We start from the raw sequence: 23,833 nt of genomic DNA on the forward strand, positions 1-23,833 counted from the left end.
CTTCAGTATTTTTAATTTTTTTGTTACATCTCTATCTCCCCAAGCAGGGTGGCTGCAGCTTCTTCGAGCGCCATCAAAAATCTGCCTGGGGTGGCTCCTGGCTTGCCAGTTGTTAGCCGGGGTGTTAGAAGCTATAGCAGCTTCACTTTGAAGGCACATAGGTCAGCCCTTTCCCTGCCTTACCCATGCCCCCGTGGATGTGGACATATTAGCTTGCTTTTCCCTGTCCTTTCCCACTCAGTGGATGCAGGCACATTGGTTCGCCTTTCCCTGCCTTTCCCACTTTTCTGAGCCTCCGGAGTGATTTTATTTACCTCTTTTGCCTCTGCTTTTTTCACAGCGTTTAAAAAAAAAAAAAAAAAAAGCGATCTTGGAAAAGAGGTTTTTCTTGAGATTCTTCTGCAGGACCGGAGCTGTGATACTCGGTCTAGTGAGGTAAGAGTGTTTTCTGACTCCTCCAGGGTGGGCCCGCGATCGGGACGTTTTTGGCGCGAACCGCCATTTTTGAATTTTACCGCCGTTTTCGGCGATGGCTGCGGAGACTGTAAAGCGCTGTTCTAACTGTGGCAAGCGCAAATCAGCAGCGGGGCTCTGTAATTCGTGCTGTACAGACGATAGAGCCGGCCCGAGCATGGCGAGCGGCGATTTCGCGCTCTGAGCTGGCAGCAGATGCCATTTTGGATTTTCCACATGGTGCGGCCTCCGTTGCGACGGAGCGCCCTGAATCCGGGGGTGGGTGGTCCTCTGAGTGAGGCTAATAGAGCTGATAGCCCTGGGCAGGATCCGGGCGGTCAGGGAGCGGTTTTCTCCCCTGATTTTGTTTTAATGCTGCATAGGGCATACATGCTTAAAAGAGCTTTTCCACAGGGATCTTCGGACCCTCTGCCTTTGCCTGTTTCTTATCCTCCTGATTAACGCAGAAGGGCTAATTCCCATTCTGAGTGTGGCGCACCCCCCCCCCCCCCCTCCCCGTGGTTGGGCTATGAGGATTCTGAGGGGTCTGGCAGAACTTCTTGGGCTGAGGAGCCAGAGTCGGGTGCAGAATTGCCACAGGAGCTTGATGATCCGTCTGCGGTGAGGATTTTCCACCGCGAGGAGCTGCCAGCGCTTATTTCAGATGCCTTACAAGCCCTCTCGATTGAAGATCCTGGGAGTGGCACAGCCTCCTCTGTTAATCCAAGGATGGCTAGTACCAGAAAGCCTGCTCGAGCCTTTCCTTTGCATGACTCCATCCAAGAGCTTATTTCTGTCTCAATGGGCTGACCCCGAGGGACCTTTGAAGGTTGCCAGGGCTATGGGGCAATTATACCCTTTGAGTGAGGAACATTTGGCTCGCTTTGCAATGCCTAAAGTGGAGGCCCTGGTCACAGCTGTGACAAAGAGAACTACCCTCCCTGTTGAAGGAGGTGTTGCCCTGAAGGATATTCAAGACCGCAGGCTTGATTCAGCTCTGAAGCGGTCCTTTGATTTGGCAGGTCTCACTGTTCGGGCGTCTGCTTGCAGTTGTTATGCTGCTAGAGCCTACCTGGCTTGGTTACAGCAGGCAGTGGAACAGCCCGGTGATGGAGCGGAGACCTTATCTGAAGTGGCTCCACGGATGGAGTCGGCCTTGTCCTTTTTGGCTGACGCCCTTTATGATATGGTCAGAGCTTCGGCTAAACAAATGGCTGTAGCAGTGACGGCTCGCCGCAGTCTTTGGCTACGACATTGGACGGCGGACATGGCCTCTAAGCAAAGGTTGGTGAAGTTGCCCTTTTCAAGGCCTTCTTCTGTTTTGTGATGAGCTGGAAAACATTGTTAAAGGCCTGGGGGATTCCAAACCTCAGCGCTTGCCCGAAGATAGGCCGAAGCCTTCCTCTAAGGGTCAGGCAGTCCGCTCCTCTTACAGACCTCGCTTCCATGAAGCTAGAAGGTACCGCCCAGGGCGTGCTGCTGGGTTCACTTCTTGTGCCCGCTTTCAGCAGAGAAACTCCTTTTGCTTGGACAAACGTTCCGCAGCTGCCGGTTCAAGGCCTGGAGTTCAGGGGTGACCCTCTCCATGATGGTGTGCCAGCCCCCTCCTCGTTTCCTGTCATCGGAGGAAGACTTTCCCTCTTTTTCGAGGAGTGGGCCAAAATCTCCGCAGATCAGTGGGTCTTGGACCTGATCAGAGACGGATACCGAATAGAATTTGATGCCCCGGTGAGAGACGTGTTTGTGGAGTCCCGATGCGGTTCTGCCGCCAAACGGGCGGCGGTAGAAGAGACTTGCACAGTCTGTGCCAGATAGGGGCTGTGACCCCGGTGCCTCCCGCCGAACAAGGTCTAGGCCGCTACTCCATTTACTTTGTGGTGCCACGAAAATGCGGGTCTTTTCGCCTGATCCTGGACTTAAAAGAGCTAAACCAGTCCTTAAGAGTGCGGCATTTTCACTTGGAAACCCTGCGCTCCGTCATTGCGGCGGTACAGCCAGGAGAGTTCCTCGCGTCTCTGGACCTGAAAGAAGCTTACTTGTATTACCAATTTGGCCCCCGCACCTGAAGTTTCTGCGGTTTGCAGTGTTGGGAAAACATTTCCAGTTTCGGGCCTTGCCTTTTGGCCTTGCCACAGCTCCCCGAACCTTCTCCAAGGTAATGGTGGTAGTAGCGGACTTTCTCAGGTGAGAGGGTATCTGGGTTCACCCGTACCTAGACGACTGGCTCATCAGAGCAGACTCAGAAAAAGAGAGTCATCTAGCTACAGCCAGAGTGGTTTCAGTCCTTCAATCTCTGGGCTGGGTCGTCAATATGGCCAAAAGTTACCTGACCCCCTCGCAATCTCTAGAATATTTGGGGGCCAGGTTCGACACAGCCTCGGGCTATGTGTTTCTTCCCGAGCAAAGGCGGTTGTTATGATTGGGGTCTGAACCCCTCTCAAACTTACCTCTTTCCTGGAGGTCAGCTTCTTAGCTGGCTTCTGCTTCTTTTCTCTGTCCTTTCTGAGCTGGCTCTGTCTCTCTGTGCTGGCAGCTTCCAGCAGCATGGCTCTAATTGTTTCACTATACTGCACCTGTGTGTGTGTTGCCTGAGTTGCTCTACCTCTCTTTGGGTGTACTGGCTTCAAGTGCTTCACAGTGTTGCATTGGTGTGGGTTGGGCCTCTCTGGGTCAGTGTGCTTTTGCCTAGGTCTAGGGAGTGTGACATCATCAGGGAGGGCCTTGATAAGGAAGTGGTGTTGTTTCCTTCAGGGTCTTTGCAACAGTTGTGTTTGCTTTAGGTAGGGTGGTGCAGTGTGCACTTCTGACTTTGTGTCTAGTTTCCCTGCTTGCTTTTGCTAAGGTCCAGGTTAGTGTTAGTGCAGTGTGCACTGGTGTTTGTGTGTTTAGCTTTCCTGCGTTTCCCTCTTGGTTTTGGAAGCATTGCTGTGTGTAGGGCTTTGGAAGCTCTGTTGCTGTTAGAAGTACTTCAGGGTTTGGTGTTAGGAACACTGCAGAGTTTGCTGTTAGAAGTACTTCTGGTGTTTGTGCTAGTGGGAGCATTGCAGTCTTTGCTGTTGGTGTTTGGTGATTTAGAATCACTTTTGGCTTATGTGTTAGCTTCCCTTCTTTTTCCTTGTGGCTCCCCTGTCTTCCCTTTTAGTGCTAGGAGCTCTTCTGGTTGCTTGCCAGAATAGTGCTTGGGAAGCACCTTGTTAGTTGTATCTAGCTTGCTAGAGCAGTGCTTAGGTAGCTTGTTAGTTTTGTGTTTAGCTTATTAGTGTAGAGCTCTGCTTGTAGCTTGGTGCTTAGTAGCACCTGTGTTAGCTTTGTGTTTAGTTCCCTGCTCTGTTAGTTTAGGGCTTAGGAAGTCCCTTTCTTGAGCAGGGCTTAGGAGCTCCTGTTTAGTATAGGGCTTAGGAAGTCCTTTTGTCAGTTTACTGTTAGGAACACTCCTGCTGGTTTAGGGCTTGGGAGCACGTAGATCAGTTTAGGTTTAGGAGCACTTCTGTTTCCAGTCCTGGTCCCTATGTCATCCGGTATCCAGTAAGTCCTGCCGGCTACTCGAACCCAGGAGCTCAACTTCTGGGGGGCTTAGTAGCTAAGCGCAGGTGAAGCTGTGCGGACCAGTCCAGTGTGCTCCAGTCCAGTGTGTTCCGGTCCGGTGTGTGTTCCAGTCTGGTGTGTTCCGGTCCGGTGTGTGTTCCAGTCTGGTGTGCTCCAGTCCAGTGTGTTCCGGTCTGGTGTGTGTTCCAGTCCTGTGTCCTCCAGTCCGGGGGATTCCAGTCCATGTGTTCCGGTTCACTGGGCAGTGCCTGCAGTCCCTGCCAGTGTGCTTACCCAGTGTTGGTTGGTGGGTTTTGCCTGCTGCTGTCGCTCCTCGGCAGCAGCCCAAGGGCTCACGTTTGCTCCAGAGCCCGGCCCCGCGGGCTTTGAACCTGAGAACCTGACAGCGGTGCAAGCTTCAGAATCAGGTCCGTCTGCTCCTGAGGATGCTCCGCCCGCGAGCTTGGGATATTGTCCAGCTGTTGGGATCGATGACGGCCACCTTGGAAGTGGTGCCATGGGCGAGAGCGCACCTGAGACCTCTACAGTATTCTCTACTTCAACGATGGTCTCCAGTATCTCAGGATTATCAGTGCAGACTTTCTTGACTCCCTGTGGCCCGTCTCAGTATGGAGTGGTGGCTCTCGGACAGCATGTTGCGGCGGGGAATGCCGCTGGCGCTCCCCGATTGGTGCCTAGTGGTGACAGATGCCAGCCTGAAGGGCTGGGGCACACATTGCCAGGGGAAGCATGCCCAGGGTCTGTGGACGCCCAACGAGTCGGAGTGGTCTATCAACCGCCTGGAGTTGAAAGCGGTGTTTCTGGCTCTTCTGGCCTTTCAAGTGACCCTGGAAGGATTGGCTGTCCGAGTGATATCGGACAACACGACAGCAGTGGCCTACATAAATCGACAAGGCGGCACTCAGTGCAGAGCTCTAGCCGCGCAGGCCGAACAAATTTGCCACTGGGCCGAGCTGCATCTACATTCCCTGTCATAAGCTCACATTGCAGGTCAGAGCAACGTGCAAGCCGACTATCTAAGCAGGCATCAGATCGATCCAGCGGAGTGGGAACTAGCAAGACGATGTATTCCTGCAGATATGTGCCAAATGGGGCAAGCCAGTGATGGATCTTATGGCAACCAGTTCCAATGCCAAAGTCCCGTGCTTCTTCAGCAGACGGAGGGATCCTCGCTCTGCCGGATTGGATGCCTTGGCTCAACCCTGGCCCCTGGGCTTGCTGTATGTCTTCCCTCCGTGGCCCTTGATAGGGCGAGTGCTCCTGCGGATTCGGCTGCATCCAGGAGAAGTGGTTCTCATCGCCCCGGATTGGCCCATGAGGCCTGGGTATGCGGACCTCCAACAGATGCCGTTGGAGGCTCCCTTTCCGTTACCTCTGGTTCCGCACCTGTTGGCGATTGAGAGGGCGCAATTGAGAGATAAAGGCTATTCAAATAAGGTAATTTCCACTCTCCTGCAGGCCCGTAAGCGCTCCACTTCCGTGGCTTATGCCAGGATTTGGCGCCAGTTTGAAGTCTGGTGTGTTTCAAGAGCGCTTTCTCCATTGCGGGCTCCTGTCTCGCCGATTCTGGACTTTTTGCAGGATGGTGTACACAAAGGCTTGGCCTATAATTCCCTGCGGGTGCAAGTGGCTGTCAGGCCTATACCACGATATGTGAGCCCCTGTGCCAAACAATGTCTGGCAGCCAGACAGTTCTGATCTTACCTGGAGAGTCAGGACAGGAACTTCCAAAGGAGGGCAGGACGGTACACAGGATGGACAGCAGACAGATGGCCAGAGACAAGGTCCAGGTCCAACCAAAGGTTCAAGGCAGGCAAAGACAAAGGCAAAGTCCAGGTCCAAGCAGAGGATCAAGGCAGGCGGCAGGCAAAAGCAAAGTCCAGGTCCAAACAGAGGTTCAAGGCAGGCGGCAGGCAAAAGCAAAGTCCAGGTCCAAACAGAGGTTCAAGGCAGGCGGCAGGCAAAAGCAAAGTCCAGGTCCAAACAGAGGTTCAAGGCAGGCGGCAGGCAAAAGCAAAGTCCAGGTCCAAACAGAGGTTCAAGGCAGGCGGCAGGCAAAAGCAGTCCAGGTCCAAATAGAGGTTCAAGGCAGGCGGCAGGCAAAAGCAAAGTCCAGGTCCAAACAGAGGTTCAAGGCAGGCGGCAGGCAAAAGCAAAGTCCAGGTCCAAACAGATTCATAGCAGGAAAACAATCCAAACACACAGAACTCAGGTATCCACACAAGCAGAAGCCGAAGCAAAGTGTTCTGCCAGCGTCTGCACTTAAATAGCCCCCTCCATCAGGAAGACAATCATCAGCTGTCTGGGAGGTGGAGCCAACAACCAGCCCCAGGGCTCTGGATAGGTTGGTCACAGAGAGAAGGCGGAGTCCAGCCGCGACCAGCCAATCCGGGCCCAGAAGGGGCGTTCTCTATGCTCCCGGGTCCCGCACCCGGAAGAGACTCTCCAGCTTGTGAGCGCCGGCCATTTTGGCAGCGCCGGCGCTCTCCGGCCGCCACAGCGCTATAGCGGCAAACCGGCACCGTCCAGGAGGCAGGCAGGACTCCCCGAACACGCCGCCCATAGCCAGCAATATCCCGCTCTCTCCTGCTCGCGGAGCGAGGCATCACAGCGGGCAGGGCGGCGCAGGTAAGGGGCGTGACAGTACCCCCCCCCCCCCCCGTAAGCCCCCCTCCTCCGTCTCGGTCCTGGTTTTTTAGGGTAGCGAGAGTGGAACTCGTGCAACAAATCAGGAGCAAGGATATTCTCAACTGGCTCCCAGGAGTTATCTTCAGGACCAAAGTTCTTCCACGAGATCAAGTAAAATAATCGACCTCGTTGAATTTTAGAGTCAAGAATCTCCTTTACCTCAAACTCAGGATCAGGGTCAGAGTCTGGAACCAGAATCTTCTTTGGTGCAGGATGCCAGTGGGAAGTCCTAAAAGGCTTAAGCAGAGACACATGGAAAGCATTGTGAATGCGAAGATAACCAGGTAAGTGAAGACTATAGACCACCGTCCCCACTCTAGATTTCACAGAAAATGGACCGATGAAGCGAGGAGCAAACTTAAGGGAGGGAAGACGAAGTTTGAGGTACTTGGTGCTGAGCCATACTCTTTGTCCTGGCTGGAATACGGGAGCGGCACATCGAAGCCGGTCAGCAAACTGCTTGTACCGTGCGGCCGCCCTCCCCAACTGCTGACGAACCGTCCTCCAAGTGGCATGAATGGTGGTGAGGGTAGACCGGATCAGTGGAGAGGCCTCAGTCAAAGGAATCGGAGGTGGAAGACGAGGATGACGTCCAAAAACAGTAAAGAAGGGTGATGTCCGAGAAGCAGAATGGAAACTATTGTTGTAGGCAAATTCAGCCCAGGACAGAAGATCAGTCCAATTATCTTGACGAGCATTAGTGAAGGCCCGAAGAAAAGCTTTCAGGGTCTGGTTAGTACGCTCTGCCATGCCGTTGGTCTGAGGATGGTAAGCTGAAGAGAAATGCGTGGTAACCCCAAAGGCTGAGCATAAAGATCTCCAAAATTTAGAGGTGAATTGAGACCCTCTATCACTGATGATACGTTGCGGCAGTCCATGCAACCGAAAAATGTGCTGGATAAAATGGGAAGCAAGAGCCGTCGCGGATGGCAGGGACCGCATGGGTACGAAGTGTGCCATGCGAGAAAAACGATCCACCACCACCCAGATGATCGTGTTGCCCTTGGAACAAGGAAGATCAGTTATAAAGTCCATCGAGACCTCCTGCCACGGTAGGTGGGGTACTGGCAATGGTTGAAGAAGCCCCCACGGCTTGCCTGGTAAAGACTTGGTACGGGCACAAGTAGGACATGTAGAGACAAACTGCCGAATCTCCTGAGCCATGTGGGGCCACCAAAAATAACGGGAAATAAGATGATAGGTTTTACGAAACCCAAAATGTCCCGAAAAAGCAGCAGAAGGACCTTGCGACGAGACCGGGCAGGAACAGAAGTCTTAAGGCAGGCGGGTGCCCCCACAGTAGGGGAAAGGCAAGCAGGATTGAGCATAGGATAGAGCTCCTCAGGTTCCTCAGGTACATCAAAAGCTCGGGAGAGAGCATCCGCCTGTATATTCTTCTCCGCGGGACGGAACACCAAGTGAAAGGTAAAACGAGCAAAAAACAGTGACCATCGGGCTTGCCGGGGATTCAAGCGTTTGGCATCTTGCAAATAAAGCAGGTTCTTGTGATCAGTGATGACTGTAATAGGATGAGCAGCCCCCTCCAGCAGGTATCGCCACTCCTGAAAGGCGAGCTTCAGAGCCAGCAGCTCTCTGTCACCGATGGTATAATTACGTTCTGCTGGAGAAAACTTCTTAGAAAAAAAAAAACAAGGGTGTCTTTTACCAGAAGAAGTCGTCTGGGACAGCACAGCCCCAACCCCCAAAGCAGAGGCATCCACCTCCACAATGAAAGGCTTCGTGACATCAGGACTACGGAGCACAGATGCAGACAAGAAAGCCGTCTTCAAGGCAGAAAAGGCCTCCAGAGCAGCTGGAGACCAGTGCCGAACATCCGCCCCCTTCCGAGTAAGGGCTGTCAAAGGAGCTGTGAGGAGCGAATAATGGGGAATGAATTGTCTGTAGTAGTTAGCAAAGCCAAGGAAACGCTGCAGAGCCCGGAGACCTTGGGGAAGAGGCCAGTCACGGATAGCCTGTAGTTTAGCAGGATCCATTTGTAATCCAACAGCAGAGATAATATGTCCCAAAAAAGGAATAGTGGATTGATGAAACGCACATTTTTCCAATTTGGCAAACAGTCGATGATCCCGGAGCCGTTGAAGCACAGTGCGCACATGCCTGGGATGATCCTGCGGGGAAGCAGAGAAGATCAGAATATCGTCCAAGTAAACAATGACTGAAGAATAAAGGAGATCCCGGAAAATGAAGTTGATGAAATCTTGAAACACAGCCGGGGCATTACAAAGACCAAAAGGCATGACACGATACTCAAAATGGCCTTCGTGAGTATTAAACGCAGTCTTCCACTCGTCCCCCTGGCGGATACGAATCAAGTTGTAGGCCCCTCGGAGATCCAACTTAGTAAAAATAACCGCCCCCTGGAGTCGATCAAAAAGCTCCGGGATAAGCGGAAGGGGATAACGGTTCTTGACTGTGATGTTGTTAAGCCCTCGATAGTCAATGCAGGGCCGCAAGGACCCATCCTTTTTGGAGACAAAAAAGAACCCCGCCCCGGCAGGAGAAGAAGACGGTCGAATGAATCCTTTACGAAGATTCTCCCGAATGTAGTCCCGCATGGCAGCAGATTCATCCCGGGACAAGGCATATAATCTTCCTCTAGGAGGCATCGTGCCGGGCAACAACTCAATGGGACAATCAAAAGGGCGATGGGGTGGGAGGGAATCCGCCTCCCGGGCATCAAAGACATCAGAAAACTCATCATATTCCCTCGGAAGACAGGCCTCACAGGGATGGAGGACTCCAGGTAGAGCTGGCACCTTAGTAGGAGGAGGGTGCACTGGTGTCAGACAGGTCTCAAAACAACGAACACTCCAGTGACTGATCTCTCCCGAAGGCCAGTCTATGCAGGGCGCGTGCAGCCGCAGCCAGGGCATACCTAAAATTACAGGATGAATGGCTTGAGGTAAAATAAGAAACTGTATCTCCTCATGATGGAGAAGACCCACCTGCATCCGAAGCGGAAGGGTGAGATGAGTAATCGGCTGGGGAAGAGTAGAGCCATGAATGGACGTCACTTGAAGAGCTGGTTTACAGGGAATAACCGGCCTTCCTAGGCCCTGAAGTAGGCTAGCATCAATAAAGTTGCCTCCTGCTCCTGAATCCAGCAAGGCTAGGGTGTTTATTCTGTATTCTTGCCAAAGTAAGATAATCGGTACTGTCATTAAATTATCCGGAAGGGTTCCTGATTGACCCAAAACCACCCCCTCCACAAGGCTAGGGTCTAAGCATTTCCCGGCTTGTTGGGACACCCCTTCACAAAATGACCAGGTTTCCCACAGTACATACATAATTTATTATCCCTCCGGTGGGCCCGTTCAACAGCTGACAGTCGGTGCCTGCCAATCACCATAGGCTCTTCCGATCCCTCCGCAGCCGGGCCCGCAGCTTCCTGAGGAGAGACTGTACTTTGTCTTTGAGGGGAGATCCTTCGAGACGGACGAGAGGCAACCTGTTCTCGTGCCCGTTCCTGGAAGCGGACATCAATCCGGATACATAGGGATATTAGAGCGTCCAGAGTACTAGGAATCTCACGGCCGGCTAGCTCGTCCTTAATGCGCCCACTCAAGCCTTGCCAGAAAATGGCCGTAAGAGCCTCTTGATTCCATTTAAGTTCCGCAGCCAGGGTGCGGAATCGAATAGCATAGGCTCCAACCGAACTGTTCCCTTGCTGAATCCGTAGTAGCTCACCTGCAGCAGAAGAGGGGCGCCCTGGAACATCAAATACCATGCGGAACCGACGCAGGAATTCTCCTAGTTCTGAGAGGAGAGGATCCTGTTGTTCCCAGAGGGGTGACGCCCATGCCAGGACCGGAGAGTAACGAAATGATGTAGGTAATCTTTAATTTGTCCGTAGGAAAAGAAGCAGGTTGCATGTCAAAGAGCATTTGACATTGGTTCAAGAATCCGCGGCATGCGGAGGGTGTGCCGTCAAACCGGGTAGGTTCAGGCAGACGAAAGGCAGGTTGAGATGGAGATGTCCTACTTGCTCCGGGAGACGGTCCTCGCTGCGCCGACATCTGTGAGCATACATCTTGCAGTACTCCAGACAATCTATTGAGCTGGGCCTGTTGTTGTTGAAGAGCTTGGGCCAAGTCGGTCAGATCAGGCTTATCTGGCGAGCTCATGGCTTCGGCTTTCTGTCAGGCCTATACCACGATATGTGAGCCCCTGTGCCAAACAATGTCTGGCAGCCAGACAGTTCTGATCTTACCTGGAGAGTCAGGACAGGAACTTCCAAAGGAGGGCAGGACGGTACACAGGATGGACAGCAGACAGATGGCCAGAGACAAGGTCCAGGTCCAACCAAAGGTTCAAGGCAGGCAAAGACAAAGGCAAAGTCCAGGTCCAAGCAGAGGATCAAGGCAGGCGGCAGGCAAAAGCAAAGTCCAGGTCCAAACAGAGGTTCAAGGCAGGCGGCAGGCAAAAGCAAAGTCCAGGTCCAAACAGAGGTTCAAGGCAGGCGGCAGGCAAAAGCAAAGTCCAGGTCCAAACAGAGGTTCAAGGCAGGCGGCAGGCAAAAGCAAAGTCCAGGTCCAAACAGAGGTTCAAGGCAGGCGGCAGGCAAAAGCAAAGTCCAGGTCCAAACAGATTCACAGCAGGAAAACAATCCAAACACACAGAACTCAGGTATCCACACAAGCAGAAGCCGAAGCAAAGTGTTCTGCCAGCGTCTGCACTTAAATAGCCCCCTCCATCAGGAAGACAATCATCAGCTGTCCGGGAGGTGGAGCCAACAACCAGCCCCAGGGCTCTGGATAGGCTGGTCACAGAGAGAAGGCGGAGTCCAGCCGCGACCAGCCAATCCGGGCCCAGAAGGGGCGTTCTCTATGCTCCCGGGTCCCGCACCCGGAAGAGACTCTCCAGCTTGTGAGCGCCGGCCATTTTGGCAGCGCCGGCGCTCTCCGGCCGCCACAGCGCTATAGCGGCGAACCGGCACCGTCCAGGAGGCAGGCAGGACTCCCCGAACACGCCGCCCATAGCCAGCGATACCCCGCTCTCTCCTGCTCGCGGAGCGAGGCATCACAGCGGGCAGGGCGGCGCAGGTAAGGGGCGTGACAGTGGCAGCATTGGCCTCCCTGCATGGCAAGGTTGAAGGCGTGTCTTTAGCTGCTCATCTAGATGTGGCACGGTTTCTTAGAGGGGTGCTTCGGCTCCGTCCTCCCGTGCGGGCACCTTGTCCAGATTGGAACCTGGGGTTAGTATTGAAGGCCCTTCAGGGGGCTCCCTTTGAACCGCTTCGGCGTGCTTCAGAGAAAGATTTGACACTGAAGGCCGTCTTTTTAGTGGCCACTACCTCGGCGAGACGGGTGTCAGAGCTCCAGGCGCTGTCCTGTAGAGACCCTTTTCTGTAATTCTCAGAGTCAGGGGTCACGGTTCGGACCGTGCCTTCCTTCATGCCTAAGGTGGTTTCAGCGTTTCACCTAAACCAGCCTGTTTTTCTTCTCTCCTTTGTTGAGGAGGAGTTTCCAGATTCATTTGGGCTGTTGAACCTTTTGGATGTGCGCAGGACTCTGTTGCAGTATCTGCGAATTACAAATTCTTTCAGGACATCTGATCATCTTTTTGTGCTGTTTGCAGGCCCTCACAGAGGGTCTTCAGCGTCTAAAGCCACTATTGCCTGTTGGCTCAAAGAAGCTATCTTTTCAGCATATCTGCTGTCTGGCCGGGCTCCGCCTGAAGCCTTTAAGGCACATTCTACAAGAGCGATTTCCTCTTCTTGTGTGGAAACTGGAGCACTCTCTCTTCATGAGATTTGCAGTACTGCAATATGGGCTTCTAAGCTCTATTTCGCCTGACATTACAGGCTGGATGTGGCTGCCAGGAGAGATGCGCGTTTTGGAGCACAGGTGCTAGTACGTGGTGTGGCTTGTTCCCACCCTATTTAGGGATTGCTTTGTTACATCCCATACGTAGTGGCTTCATCTGCTTGATAACAAGGAAGGGAAAATTAGGTTCTTACCATGATAATTTTCTTTCCTTTAATCATAGCAGATGAAGCCATGATTGTCTGTATTGCAGTGATTATGATTTTAGGTGCTGTTCTTGTTTCCTGAAGTTATATTCCTTCCTTGGGGAGTCTGAAAACAGTCTTCAGGATTCTTGTTACAGTTATAGGAGGATGAGTTTATTCCCTCCAGGAGGATGAGTTCATTCCCTCCTTTTTTGAGTTCATGCCCTTGTTAAGGGGCCATCGTTCGCTGTGAGGAAAGTTCATGTTATTCCCATTGCGGTTTGCCATACTGCTTTGGAAGCTTCAAATACTGAAGAGGCAGTGGAGCTAGCTGGCCATGAGGCACTGTGAAAAGTTGAGTGCTCTCTATCTCCCCCTGCTGGTTGATGGACACAACCCATACGTAATGGCTTCATCTGCTATGACTAAAGGAAAGAAAATTATCATGGTAAGAACCTAATTTTCCCATATCCCTATTTGGGTGGATCACCTGTATTTTTTTTCTTCAGTTTCTTCAGGTAGCATGTTTTAGTTTTTTGCCCTTCCATTTGGCTAGACTAACCAAGAAGCTTCTCTAAGTTGATGTTCGTGGTAACAGCTGCCTTCACTGTGTGTGTGTTGGTGCACTCCTCTTTGGATGATTGGTTATTCAGGGTGAAGTCCTATGGAGTGAGTGAGACCAACACAGGTCAGGTAGTTGGGTACCTTCAGGATTTGGGATGGATGGTTAATCCATCTAAAAGTAAGCTGGAGACCAGGAGTATTTGAGGGTGCACTTCAGCACTTGGAAGAGGAAGATGTTTCTGACTGAGGACAGGAAGAAGGTGTTATGAGAACAGATCAAGAATTTGCTCAGGAACTGCAACCCAACAGCCCGGATTATCTGCAGGTATGGTGGGTGGCAGTAACCCTGAAGCTGGTGCTGTGGGCCAGAGCGCATATTTGTCTATTACAGTGGGCGTCTGTCTCACTGGTTGTCTCAGATACAGGCCCTGGAGTGGGTGCTGCCGCTTCTAAGAGCAGTAAGGCGCAGTCTCCAGGTTTGAGGACAGAGTCTGGAGTCTCTAGAGTGGTTCCTCAGTGGCTGGGGAGCCTGTTTTTGGGGTAGATTGCCCAAGGGTGCTGGTCACTGGGGGGGAGACCGTGTGGTCCAGTCATTCAATTGGAAGCAAGAGCCATTTGTTCTTGTTTATTTTGGTGCAAGGCAGTTCCAATGTCGGCGAACAGTGCCACAGCGATGGCATATGTGAGCCAATAGGATGGAGTCAGCAGGTTTTGGAAGAAGTGTGCGGATTGATGGGCAGAGCAGCATCTTCTAGATCTCCTATTAGCACACATGGTAGGAATGATGAACGGTGAGGTGGATTTCCTAATCAGAAGTATCCTAGTCTCATGGGGCTGGACTTTGTCAAGGATGTTCTTTGCATGCGTTTTAAAGCAGTATGGAAGATCTGTCATGGATCTTGTGACTACAGCAGAAATTCAAAGGTTTCCAAGTTAAGTTGCAGGAAACAGCTGCAATTGGCAGGAATACAAGAGCTGGTTCAACTATAACATAAGCATCGCCACACTGGGACAGACCAAAGGTCCATCTAGCCCAGCACCCTGTCTCCGACAGTGACCAATCCAGGTCACAATCACCCGACAAGATCCACGGAGCAAAGCATTTTGTACTGCTTGTCTCAGGAATAGTGGGTTTTTCCCTATGTCCATTTAATAACATTCTGTGGCCTTTTCCTTCAGGAAGCCATCTAAACCTTTCTTAAACTCTGCTAAGCTAACCGCCTTAACCACATTCTCCGGAAACGAATTCCAGAGTCGAATTACGCGCTGAGTAAAGAAAAATTTTCTCTTATTTGTTTTAAACTTACTGCACTCCAGCTTCATCGCATGCCCTCTTGTCCTAGTATTTTTGGAAAGCGTAAACAGACGCTCCATATCTATCTTTTCCACTCCACTCATTATTTTATATACCTCTATTATATCACCCCTCCACCGCCTTTTCTCCAAGCTGAAGAGCCCCAGCTGCTTTAGCCTTTCCTCATAGGAAAGTCATCCCATCCCCTTAATCATCTTTGTCGCTCTTCTCTGCACCTTTTCTAATTCCACTATATTTTTTTTGAGGTGCGGTGACTAGAATTGAACACAATACTCTAGGTGCGGTCACATCATGGACCGATTATAGTGGCATTATAATATCCTCATTTTTGTTTTCCATCCCTTTCCTAATAATACCTAACATTCTATTTGCTTTTTTAGCCGCAGCAGCACACTGAGCAGAAGATTTCAACGTATCATCAATGATGACTCCCAGGTCCCTTTCTCGTTCTGTGACTCCTAACGCTGAACCTTGCATGACGTAGCTATAGTTTGGGTTCCTCTTTCCCAAATGCGTCACTTTGCACTTTCTCACATTGAACGTCATCTGCCATTTAGACGCCCAGTCTCCTAGTCTTGCAATATCTTCTTGCAACTTTTCACAATCTTTCCGTGATTTGACAACCTTAAACAACTTTGTGTCATCAGCAAATTTGATAACCTCGCTAGTTACCCCCACCTCCAGGTCATTTATGAAAATGTTAAAAAGCAACGGCCCCAGCATAGATCCCTGAGGGACCCCACTAACTACCTTTCTTTATTGCGAATAGTGACCATTTAACCCTACTCTCATTTCCTATGGCCATAAAATGGTCTGCTGTATGTGTTTCTACTTGGTCATTGCTGGGCAGTCATTCAAAGGATCGAGAACCATCCCACGTGGGTGGTTCTAGTAGCTGTTAATGGGCCTCATAGACCTTGGTATAGGGATCTCAGAGAACTCATAGTCTGTCTGGTGAGAGGCTCTTATTGTGTTCCAGAACGACTTTGACATCCCTGGTGTGCATCCACATATGGCGGATTTTCGAGGCATGGTTTGCAGATTGACAGGTGCTGCCTTTGCCATTATATGTTTAATAGATTGTAGATTTTTTTTTTAATTCTAGATTTATTTATTTATTTATTTATTTTTGCTGGATGGCCTGGAAAAGGGGTTAGCCCTAGCCTCCCTGAAGGCTTAGGTAGCAGCTGTAGCTTGCTTTTGGGGCTTGGTGGTGGTTAGGTCTTTAGTGTCACGTCTGGATGTGGTGTGGTTTTTTTTCTGGTTGTCCGTCATGGAACTTGCTCAGGTTTGTCAGCTGTAGTGTGAGCATCCATTGAGTCCATCAAGGCTTCTGATGGATTTCAGGTTGCAAGACTGACAGTGTTTCTAGTGGCTATATGTTTGGCTAGGAGGATTTGGGCGTTTCAGGCATCTTGTTGGGAACCCTTCTTTGCCATGTCCATCTTCTTGCCAGTGTTGCAAGAATTGTTAGGGGGCAAAGAGATGAGCTATTTGAAGGAGAAGTTCAGAAGGCCCAGTCTGACATCAGACCGCACGCACAGAAACTTCAACAGATGATCATTCAGCAAGCAACAAGCCGGCACAGACGAAAACAGAACTTCGGCTGTTGGGGGTTAGGGTCCCCCGTCAGCACAGGTACGCGACGGTGGCGGGGGAGTGTTTTCATCTGGAAGGGGGGTGTCGAGGGGGTTGCGGCAGGGGGGGTCCGTAACGCGGAGGGGGGGTGTTAAAATTGGAGGGAGGGGGGAGTCTGGAACTCGGTGGGAGGGGCGTGAGGGGGCTTTGAAATGGGTGGTTGGGAGGCTGGGAGGCCTTGAACTGGGAGGGGGGAGGGAGGGGGCCTTGAACTGGGAGGGAGGCAGGCCAGCCTTGAAATGGGAGGGAGGGTGGGAGGGGGGTCTGGAACTCAGAGTGGACAGAGCGAGACAGCGAGGAAGGGTGGGGGATTGCCTTGCTAGCGCCCGTTTCATTTCATAACGAAACGGGCCTTTTTTTACTAGTTGAGAGATAATCTGTAGCCAGACTCACTTCTTCGAATTCGCTTCTAGTGCATATATGAATGCAGTTCTCCAAAACACCTTCCAGAAGCCAACTCCCATAAGAACAAACCAAGAAGAAAAAAAAAACAAAGTTCCGTTCAGTTCCTTATGTGTCTTTAAGCAGCTGGATTAATCCATTCCATTCACTGCTCTGCTTTAATCCAGCTGTAACACAGTTCATTGGGTCAGGCCTCAAAACACAGTTCACTTGGGCCAGCCAGGCTTTAAAGATCCACCACCCTCATTTGTCAGCATTTACCTCCTGACATCCACCCTCCGGATCTCTGTTGGCTACTATTGTTTTCCTTTGGGCACTTCCAGCAGTCACTCTTCTCCCACAGTAACTCCTGCTCCAACCTCCATCTCCTCCTCCAATTCTTCTCCCTCTACTTGTTCTCCCATTCTATCCCCTCATTCTCCACCCCCTCACTCGGGTGTTCCACACTCTCCTCAGCTGATTCCATTTCCCAATCAAACCCCTCTTCTCCTTCCTGAATCTGAAGATTTTCCCTGTCCTGATACTCCTGTCTTGCAATGCATTCTGGGACTTGTAGTTTCCCTGTTTCTCACAATATGTTCAAAAGAAGAACAAAAACAAAACCACTCCTTGTCTCCCCCACCTCAAAACCCACCTTACCCACTCCAACCTCTCCCTCTCTGCTCATAACAATAGCAACTGGCACTTAACCCTCCCACCCTCCCGAGTCCTGTAACATTAACTGCAAATGTGTCCAGTCATCTGCATCTTTAGCAAAGCACCGTTTCCTGCGGTCGTGTATTAAGTTTGTATTGTTTAACCAAATTTTTATTACATTTTGTTGCACATCAGAACAAGCCTTTGTGCCTGATAGACAAACTGCTAGTCAACTTGGATAGCATTGTCTTTTCCTTCTCCCATCACCATTTTAGAACTGTATAGTCCTTAGCAGTAAATAAAGTATATGGCAGTGTTTTGACATGAAACTTTTTTTTTTCCAGGTTAGCCCTTATAGATGTCCTATAATTAAATCTCCATATAGCTCTTCATTCAAAAAGAAAATCTCTGTATTCAGATCCTCTTTCCAGTCATTGGAAGAAAACGACGAGAATATCAACGTTCTTGAGTTCCCTGAGGAAGAGAGAGAATATGTGGTGACAAAAAGTAAGGAGATTTTGTAGAGACGTGATTGTTTTAATATTGTCTTTCATACAGCATTTTGTAGTGTAATTAGGACTGTTTGTTGCAATGAATTCAGCAATAGAAATTCCTTAGAGGTGGAATAATAATTTTAGCCCAAATCTGAATCAGCAGGTATTCTGATATACTGTGTGTAGTGATGCTTATGCTTAATGAAATATTGTATGAAATACAACAGAAAGCAAGAGCCCATTCAAGAAACAAAATTCAAAAACACAACTTAATGGAGAGCCATCATCTAAGAGAAAAAGGCTAGTTGAAGGAGACATCAGCTTAACGTCATCAGAAGATAAAGAGACTCTATCAAGCATCCACCTAAGCAGTGACCTTCTATGTGGCGACAAGGAAGGCACTGTTTGCACTGAAACTGCAGAAGAAATTTCCAAGGTATATTTGATTTTCTGGCTATCAGAAATGACAGTTGCTTTTGGCTTACAATTAGCTATGCTTGGATTTAGAAGTTAATTTCCACTGTTAATTTCCCTAATATGAGTATAAACAGTGTTACCTGAAACTGATACTGGCATGATAGAAGTAGAATATGAGTATAAACAGTGTTACCTGAAACTGATACTGGCATGATAGAAGTAGAACCATTCTGATTTGAAAAAGACGATTAAAAGGGTTTGTTCTGGCAGTCCTCCCACACAAAACATCACTAGCAAATTGAGGACCCTGTTTACTAAGCTGCAGTATAGGCGCGCTAACATCTTTAACACGTGCTAAAAATTAGTGTGCACTAAGGCTAGAAACACCTATAGAAATATATGGGTGTCTCTAGCGTTGATACACGCTAAAAACACTAGCTCACCTTAATAAACAGAGCCCTGAGGTTTGGTTAAAAATAACTTGATTAGCAAGACCACCATCATGGCTTATTGAGTATGCACAAATACTATCTGTTATTCCTTAGCATTAGCAGCAGATGCATCCAGGAACTGGTGGGTTGTATCCGCCTACCAGCAGGTGGAGATATAGAACACTGAAAACCGTAACCCTGTACGCCCAGCTCCCTGTCTGCTCTGGGGCTCATTTTCAAAGCACTTAGCCTTCCAAAGTTCCATAGAAACCTATGGAACTTTGGAAGGCTAAGTGCTTTGAAAATATGTGTTAATCTCCATCAGGTGGTAGACGGATCCTTACCAGCTCCTGGATTCTTGGGGTTCTCCTGGGCCCTTTGGCCAGTTGAGTATGGGGGCGTCTGGCTGAGGGTGCCGACCTTAAGGACATACTTGTGCTGCAGGTCCCTGTCCTACACCTATCTCCTTCTCTTTCTGTTGCCTCCCTGTTTGCTGCAAAAAAAAAAAAAATCAATCTCTCCTGGCAGCCAATTAAAATAAAAAAAATCTACAGAGAAAAGCCTGATAGCCCTTTTACTCATTCTTGCTTAAAGTGCTGAAGGTGAAACAGAATTCGTTTTTTCTCTGCTGGAATCGGCTGTTTTGGCTCAGATTTCTTTCAGGCTGTGGTGGGGATGACGGGAGTACCATTGTGGGCTCCTCGTGAGAGTGTCAGCCGTTCCATACGGTTTCCTCTGGCGCCGGTGAGTACCTCGCACTTCTTGTTGGGGCGGCGGGGTCCGGCGAGCACGTTTGCATCTGTTATGGCTGCGGAGGCGGTGAAGAAGTGTTCCCGCTGCGGCTCTCGCAGTTCGGTAGCGGTACTCTGCATGGCACGGTGCGCTGAAGCGACGGCAGAGGCAGGGCAGCTGAGTAGTGACTATGCCCGCGTTTTGGACCACGCAGCCCTCAGTTCTGCAGCGCTTTCGGAAGCACCTTTAGAGCCCGCACTTTTTTCTCCTCTGGAGTCTTCCCGCTTCAGCGGCGCTGCAACGCCTACTGGTGCTTTCAGTGGTGCTTTTTGCCCTGCTGGGTTTGAGATGCGATTTTCCCCCGATTTTGTTCTGTAATTGCACCAGGCTTATTTGCTCAGGAGGGGTATGTCTTCGGGGACTCTTTATTTCCCTCAGTCCACTTTTGAACCCAGGGAGGTCCTGGTTTCTCAGGAGGATTTTTGGTTTTCCTTTGTCTGCTGAGTACATGGCTTCTAAACGCAGACGTTTGTCTGTTCTCCCTGATTGGGGGGGGGGGGGGGAGTCCGGGATGCCTGGGTCTTCCCCACCTTCAGTGGCGATGGGGTCTGGGTAATCCTCTAGACCCTCTAAATTGGAAGACTTTGAGGAGGGTGAGCCTCTGCTGGGGGAGCAGGATGATCCTGCTGCTCTGCGCATTTTTCATCGTGAGGAGCTTTCTTCTCTCGTATACGAAGCTTTAGCAGCTCTTAATATTTCCAATCCATGAAGAACTGTCCATGGCTGCGTTTAATTCTCGGATTGCGAGCACGAGGAAACCCTCTAGGGCCTTTTTCATGCACGAGTCTATTCAAGAACTTATTTCCGCTCAGTGGGCTGACCCTGAGGGGTATTTAAAAGTGGCTATGGCAATGACTGCCTCTATCCGGTGGCTCCCTCTTCCCTGGAGGCCTTTTCTCTGCCTAAGGTGGATGCTTTGGTGACTGCTGTCACCAAGAAAACCACTCTCCCGGTGGAAGGGGGAGTGTCACTTAAGGACATGCAGGACAGATGTCTTGAAGCTTCCCTTAAGCGTTCCTTTGAGGTGGCCGCGTTAACCTTACAGGTGGCTGTTTGTGGTTCTTATGCGGCCAGAGCTTTTCTGGCCTGGTTTCAACAGAGTCTAGAACAAGATCAGAATTCGACCTCTGGGTCTTTGGCTGCTGCTCCGATGGAGCCAGTGCTCGCTTATTTAGCGGATGCTCTTTATGATTTGGTCAGGGCCTCGGCCAAACAGATGGCTCTGGTGGTGTCAGCTCAGCGTTTGCTTTGGCTGCGTCACTGGGCTGCTGATATGGCTTCTAAGCAGCGTCTCACGAGGTTTCCCTTTCGTGGGAAGTTGCTTTTCGGGAAGGATTTGGGAGAGTCTAAATCTCACCGTCTCCCTGAGGACAGGCCTAGGTCTGCTCCTAAATCTAATGCGGCTAGACCTCAATTTCGTGAGATGCGCCATTATCGTCTGGGTCGTACTACTTCCTTTCAGCGTTCCCAGTTCCAGCAGAAGCCTTCCTTTCGGAACGATAAAAGAGCGTCGGGAGCTGCCAACAGAACTCAGGCTACCAGTAGGCCTCCCCAATGATGGGGCACAGGTCCATCCCTCGACTGTTGCTATAGGGGGTCGGCTGTCCCTCTATCACGAGGTGTGGGCCACTATAACGTCCGACCAGGGGGGTCTTGGATATTATAAAAGACGGCTACAAGTTAGAGTTTACCTTTCCCGTTGGAGACGGATTTTTGGAGTCTCTCTGTGTCACGTTCTCCAAGAAGCAGGCCATTCAGGATACCCTTCAAACGCTGTTGGATATCGGGGCGGTAGTCCCTGTTTCACGAACCGAATGGGGCACTGGCCGGTATTCAATTTACTTTGTTGTCTCTCGCAAAGGGGGCACCTTCAGGCCTATTCTCGACCTCCAGAAAGTGAACGATTGCATCCGGGTTCATCACTTCCATGTGGAGACAGTTCGATCGGTGATCTCCTCTGTTCAGCTAGGAGAGTTTCTCAGTGCCTTGGATTTGAAAGAGGCCTATTTACACATACCCATTTGGCCCCCTCATCAGGCTTCGCTGTTTTGGGGCGCCATTTTCAGTTTTGCACTCTCCCTTTTGGCCTAGCCATGGCGCCTCATATTTTTTTCAAAGTAATGGTTATGGTGGCGGCCTCTCTTCGGAAAGAAGGAATCCGAGTTCATCCGTATCTCGACGATTGGCTCATTCGGGCGGATTCATCTCAGGAAAGTTTGATCGCGACCTCGCGAGTCATCGAGTTTCTTCAGTCCCTTGGCTGGGTGATCAACTTTCCCAAAAGCCATTTACTTTCCTCCCAGATGTTGGAATATCTGGGGGTGCTATTTGATACGGTTCGGGGACAGGTCTTCTTGCTGGAGAGCAGGAGGCTCAAGCTTTGTTCGCAGTCTGTTGCAGTCCTCTCATCCTCGAGCTTGGGAGTACGTGCAAGTTCTAGGATCGATGATGGACATTCTGGAAGTAGTTCCGTGGGCCAGGGCTCATATGTGTCCTCTCCAGCGCGCCTTGTTAAGTCGCTGGTCTCCCATGTCTCAGTGGAGGAGTGGCCTAGTGGTTAGGATGGTGGACTTTGGTCCTGAGGAACTGAGTTCGATTCCCGGCACAGGCAGCTCCTTGTGACTCTGGGCAAGTTACTTAACCCTCCATTGCCCCATGTAAGCTGCATTGAGCCTGCCATGAGTGGGAAAGTGTGGGGTACAAATGTAACAATCAATCAGAATTATCTTTGTTGTCTGGTGTGCCTTCCGGGTGCCAGAGGCAGCATGGCCTGGTAGCTCTGTGCCAGCAACCTACGGAGGGGGATGCTTTTAGCGTCTCCTCCTTGGGTTATTGTGGTGACGGATGCCAGTCTCTCAGGCTGGGGAGCGCATTGTCTTCATTGGGTGACTCAGGGACTATGGTCTCAGATGGAGGAAAAGTGGTCCGTCAACCGCCCGGAACTGAGAGCAATCAACCTAGCTTTCCAGGATTTCCAAGATCTTCTGGAGGGTCAAGCGGTTCGAGTCCTGTCAGACAACACGTTGGCGGTAGCTTACATAAATCGCTAGGAAGGCACTCAGAGTGTAGCTTTGGCCTCAGAGGCAGCCAACCTGCTTCTTTGGGCGGAAGGCCGTCTTCTTTGTCTTTCAACGGCGCAACTTGCAAGCCAAGTTCCTCATCCAGAATCTTCTCGATCTGGCGGAGTGGGAACTTTCGTCGAAGGACTTTCAGCTAATCTATCAGCAGTGGGGCACTCCGGTAATGGATCTCATGGCGAGCAAACGGAATGCAAAAGTGCCAGCATTCTTCAGCAGAAGGTGAGAGTCAGATTTGGCAGGTCTGGACGCTCTCGTCCAACATTGGCCGACAGTCAGTCTCCTCTACACCTTCCCTCCTTGGCCGCTAATTGGACGTCTCCTGCATCGGATCAGGAGCCATCAGAGTCGTGTGGTGTTGGTAGCCCCAGACTGGCCTCGTTGGCTTTAGTATGCCAATCTCATGCGACTGCTTGTAGACTCTGCTGCAGCTTCCGCTTTTTCCGGGGTTACTTCATCAAGGCCCGGTTCAGATGGAGGATGTCTCCTGCTTTGCTCTTACAGCTTGGTTCTTGAGAGGGCGAAATTGAAGAAGAAAGGTTATGAGTCAGTGATGCCACGTTGCTCCGTGCTCGTAAATGTTCTACTACTTCAGCTTATGCCCGGGTGTGGCTCACGTTTGAGGCGTGGTGTGCCTAACGTGGTTGGTCTCTCTTTAAGGCCTTGATTTCTCAGATTTTAGCCTTTCTGCAGGATGGTCTAAAAAAGGGGCTGGCTTATAACTCTGGGTGCAGGTTGCTGCACTAGCTTGTTTCCGAGGGCTCCTTGCCAGTGTTTCACAGCTCATTCAGACATGGTGCAGTTTCTGAAAGGTTCGCTCCACCTCCTTTTCAGAGTCCTTGTCTGTCTTGGAAGTTGAATTTAATCCTTAGTGCTCTTCAGGGAGCCCCATTTGAGCTGTTGGGTGCCGCTTCGGTGAAAGATCTTTCTCCGAGGACAAGCAGGCTGCTTGTTCTCACGACTGGGTGACGTCCGCGGCAGCCCCCACCAACCGGAAAGAAGCTTCGCGGGACGGTCGGCACGCAGGGCACGCCCACCGCGCATGCGCGGCCGTCTTCCCGCCCGTGCGCGACCGCTCCCGCCAGTTCCTTTTTTTCCGCGACTGGAGAGAGTTGTGCTTCTGCCACTCTCTCTGTTTCAGCCGCCGGATTTTTCGACCGCGTTTACGCGGATCGTCGCTTCGCTCGGATTACCGTTCGGTTTTCCCTTTTCTTGTTTGTTAAAAAAAAAAAAAAAGAAAATCTCTGCGCGTGAGGAGCACGCGCTCCCCTTTTCCCTCGCTTCCAGCGGGGACGCCACGTTGCGGCCTAGTGGTCGCTCGGTCGTTTATCTTTTCGTGGTGTGATTTTAGCCACCATTGACGACTTTGACTTCGCCGACGCGATTTTTCCGTCGATGTCCTCGAAGGT

At 50.7% G+C, this 23,833-nt stretch overlaps 1 protein-coding gene across 1 annotated transcript in view; it reads left to right on the forward strand.

Moving 5' to 3' along the window:
- CDCA2 (cell division cycle associated 2) overlaps positions 1-23,833 on the forward strand; it is a 254,447-nt gene that overhangs the window by 95,664 nt on the left and 134,950 nt on the right. Inside the window, exon 9 of the mRNA XM_030201830.1 lies at positions 14,936-14,949. Within this exon, the coding sequence (XP_030057690.1) occupies positions 14,936-14,949 (14 nt within the window). The remainder of the gene's footprint in view (positions 1-14,935; positions 14,950-23,833) is intronic.

The sequence above is a fragment of the Microcaecilia unicolor genome, chromosome 4, assembly GCF_901765095.1.
Source record: "Microcaecilia unicolor chromosome 4, aMicUni1.1, whole genome shotgun sequence".
NCBI classification, from domain to species: Eukaryota; Metazoa; Chordata; class Amphibia; order Gymnophiona; family Siphonopidae; genus Microcaecilia; species Microcaecilia unicolor.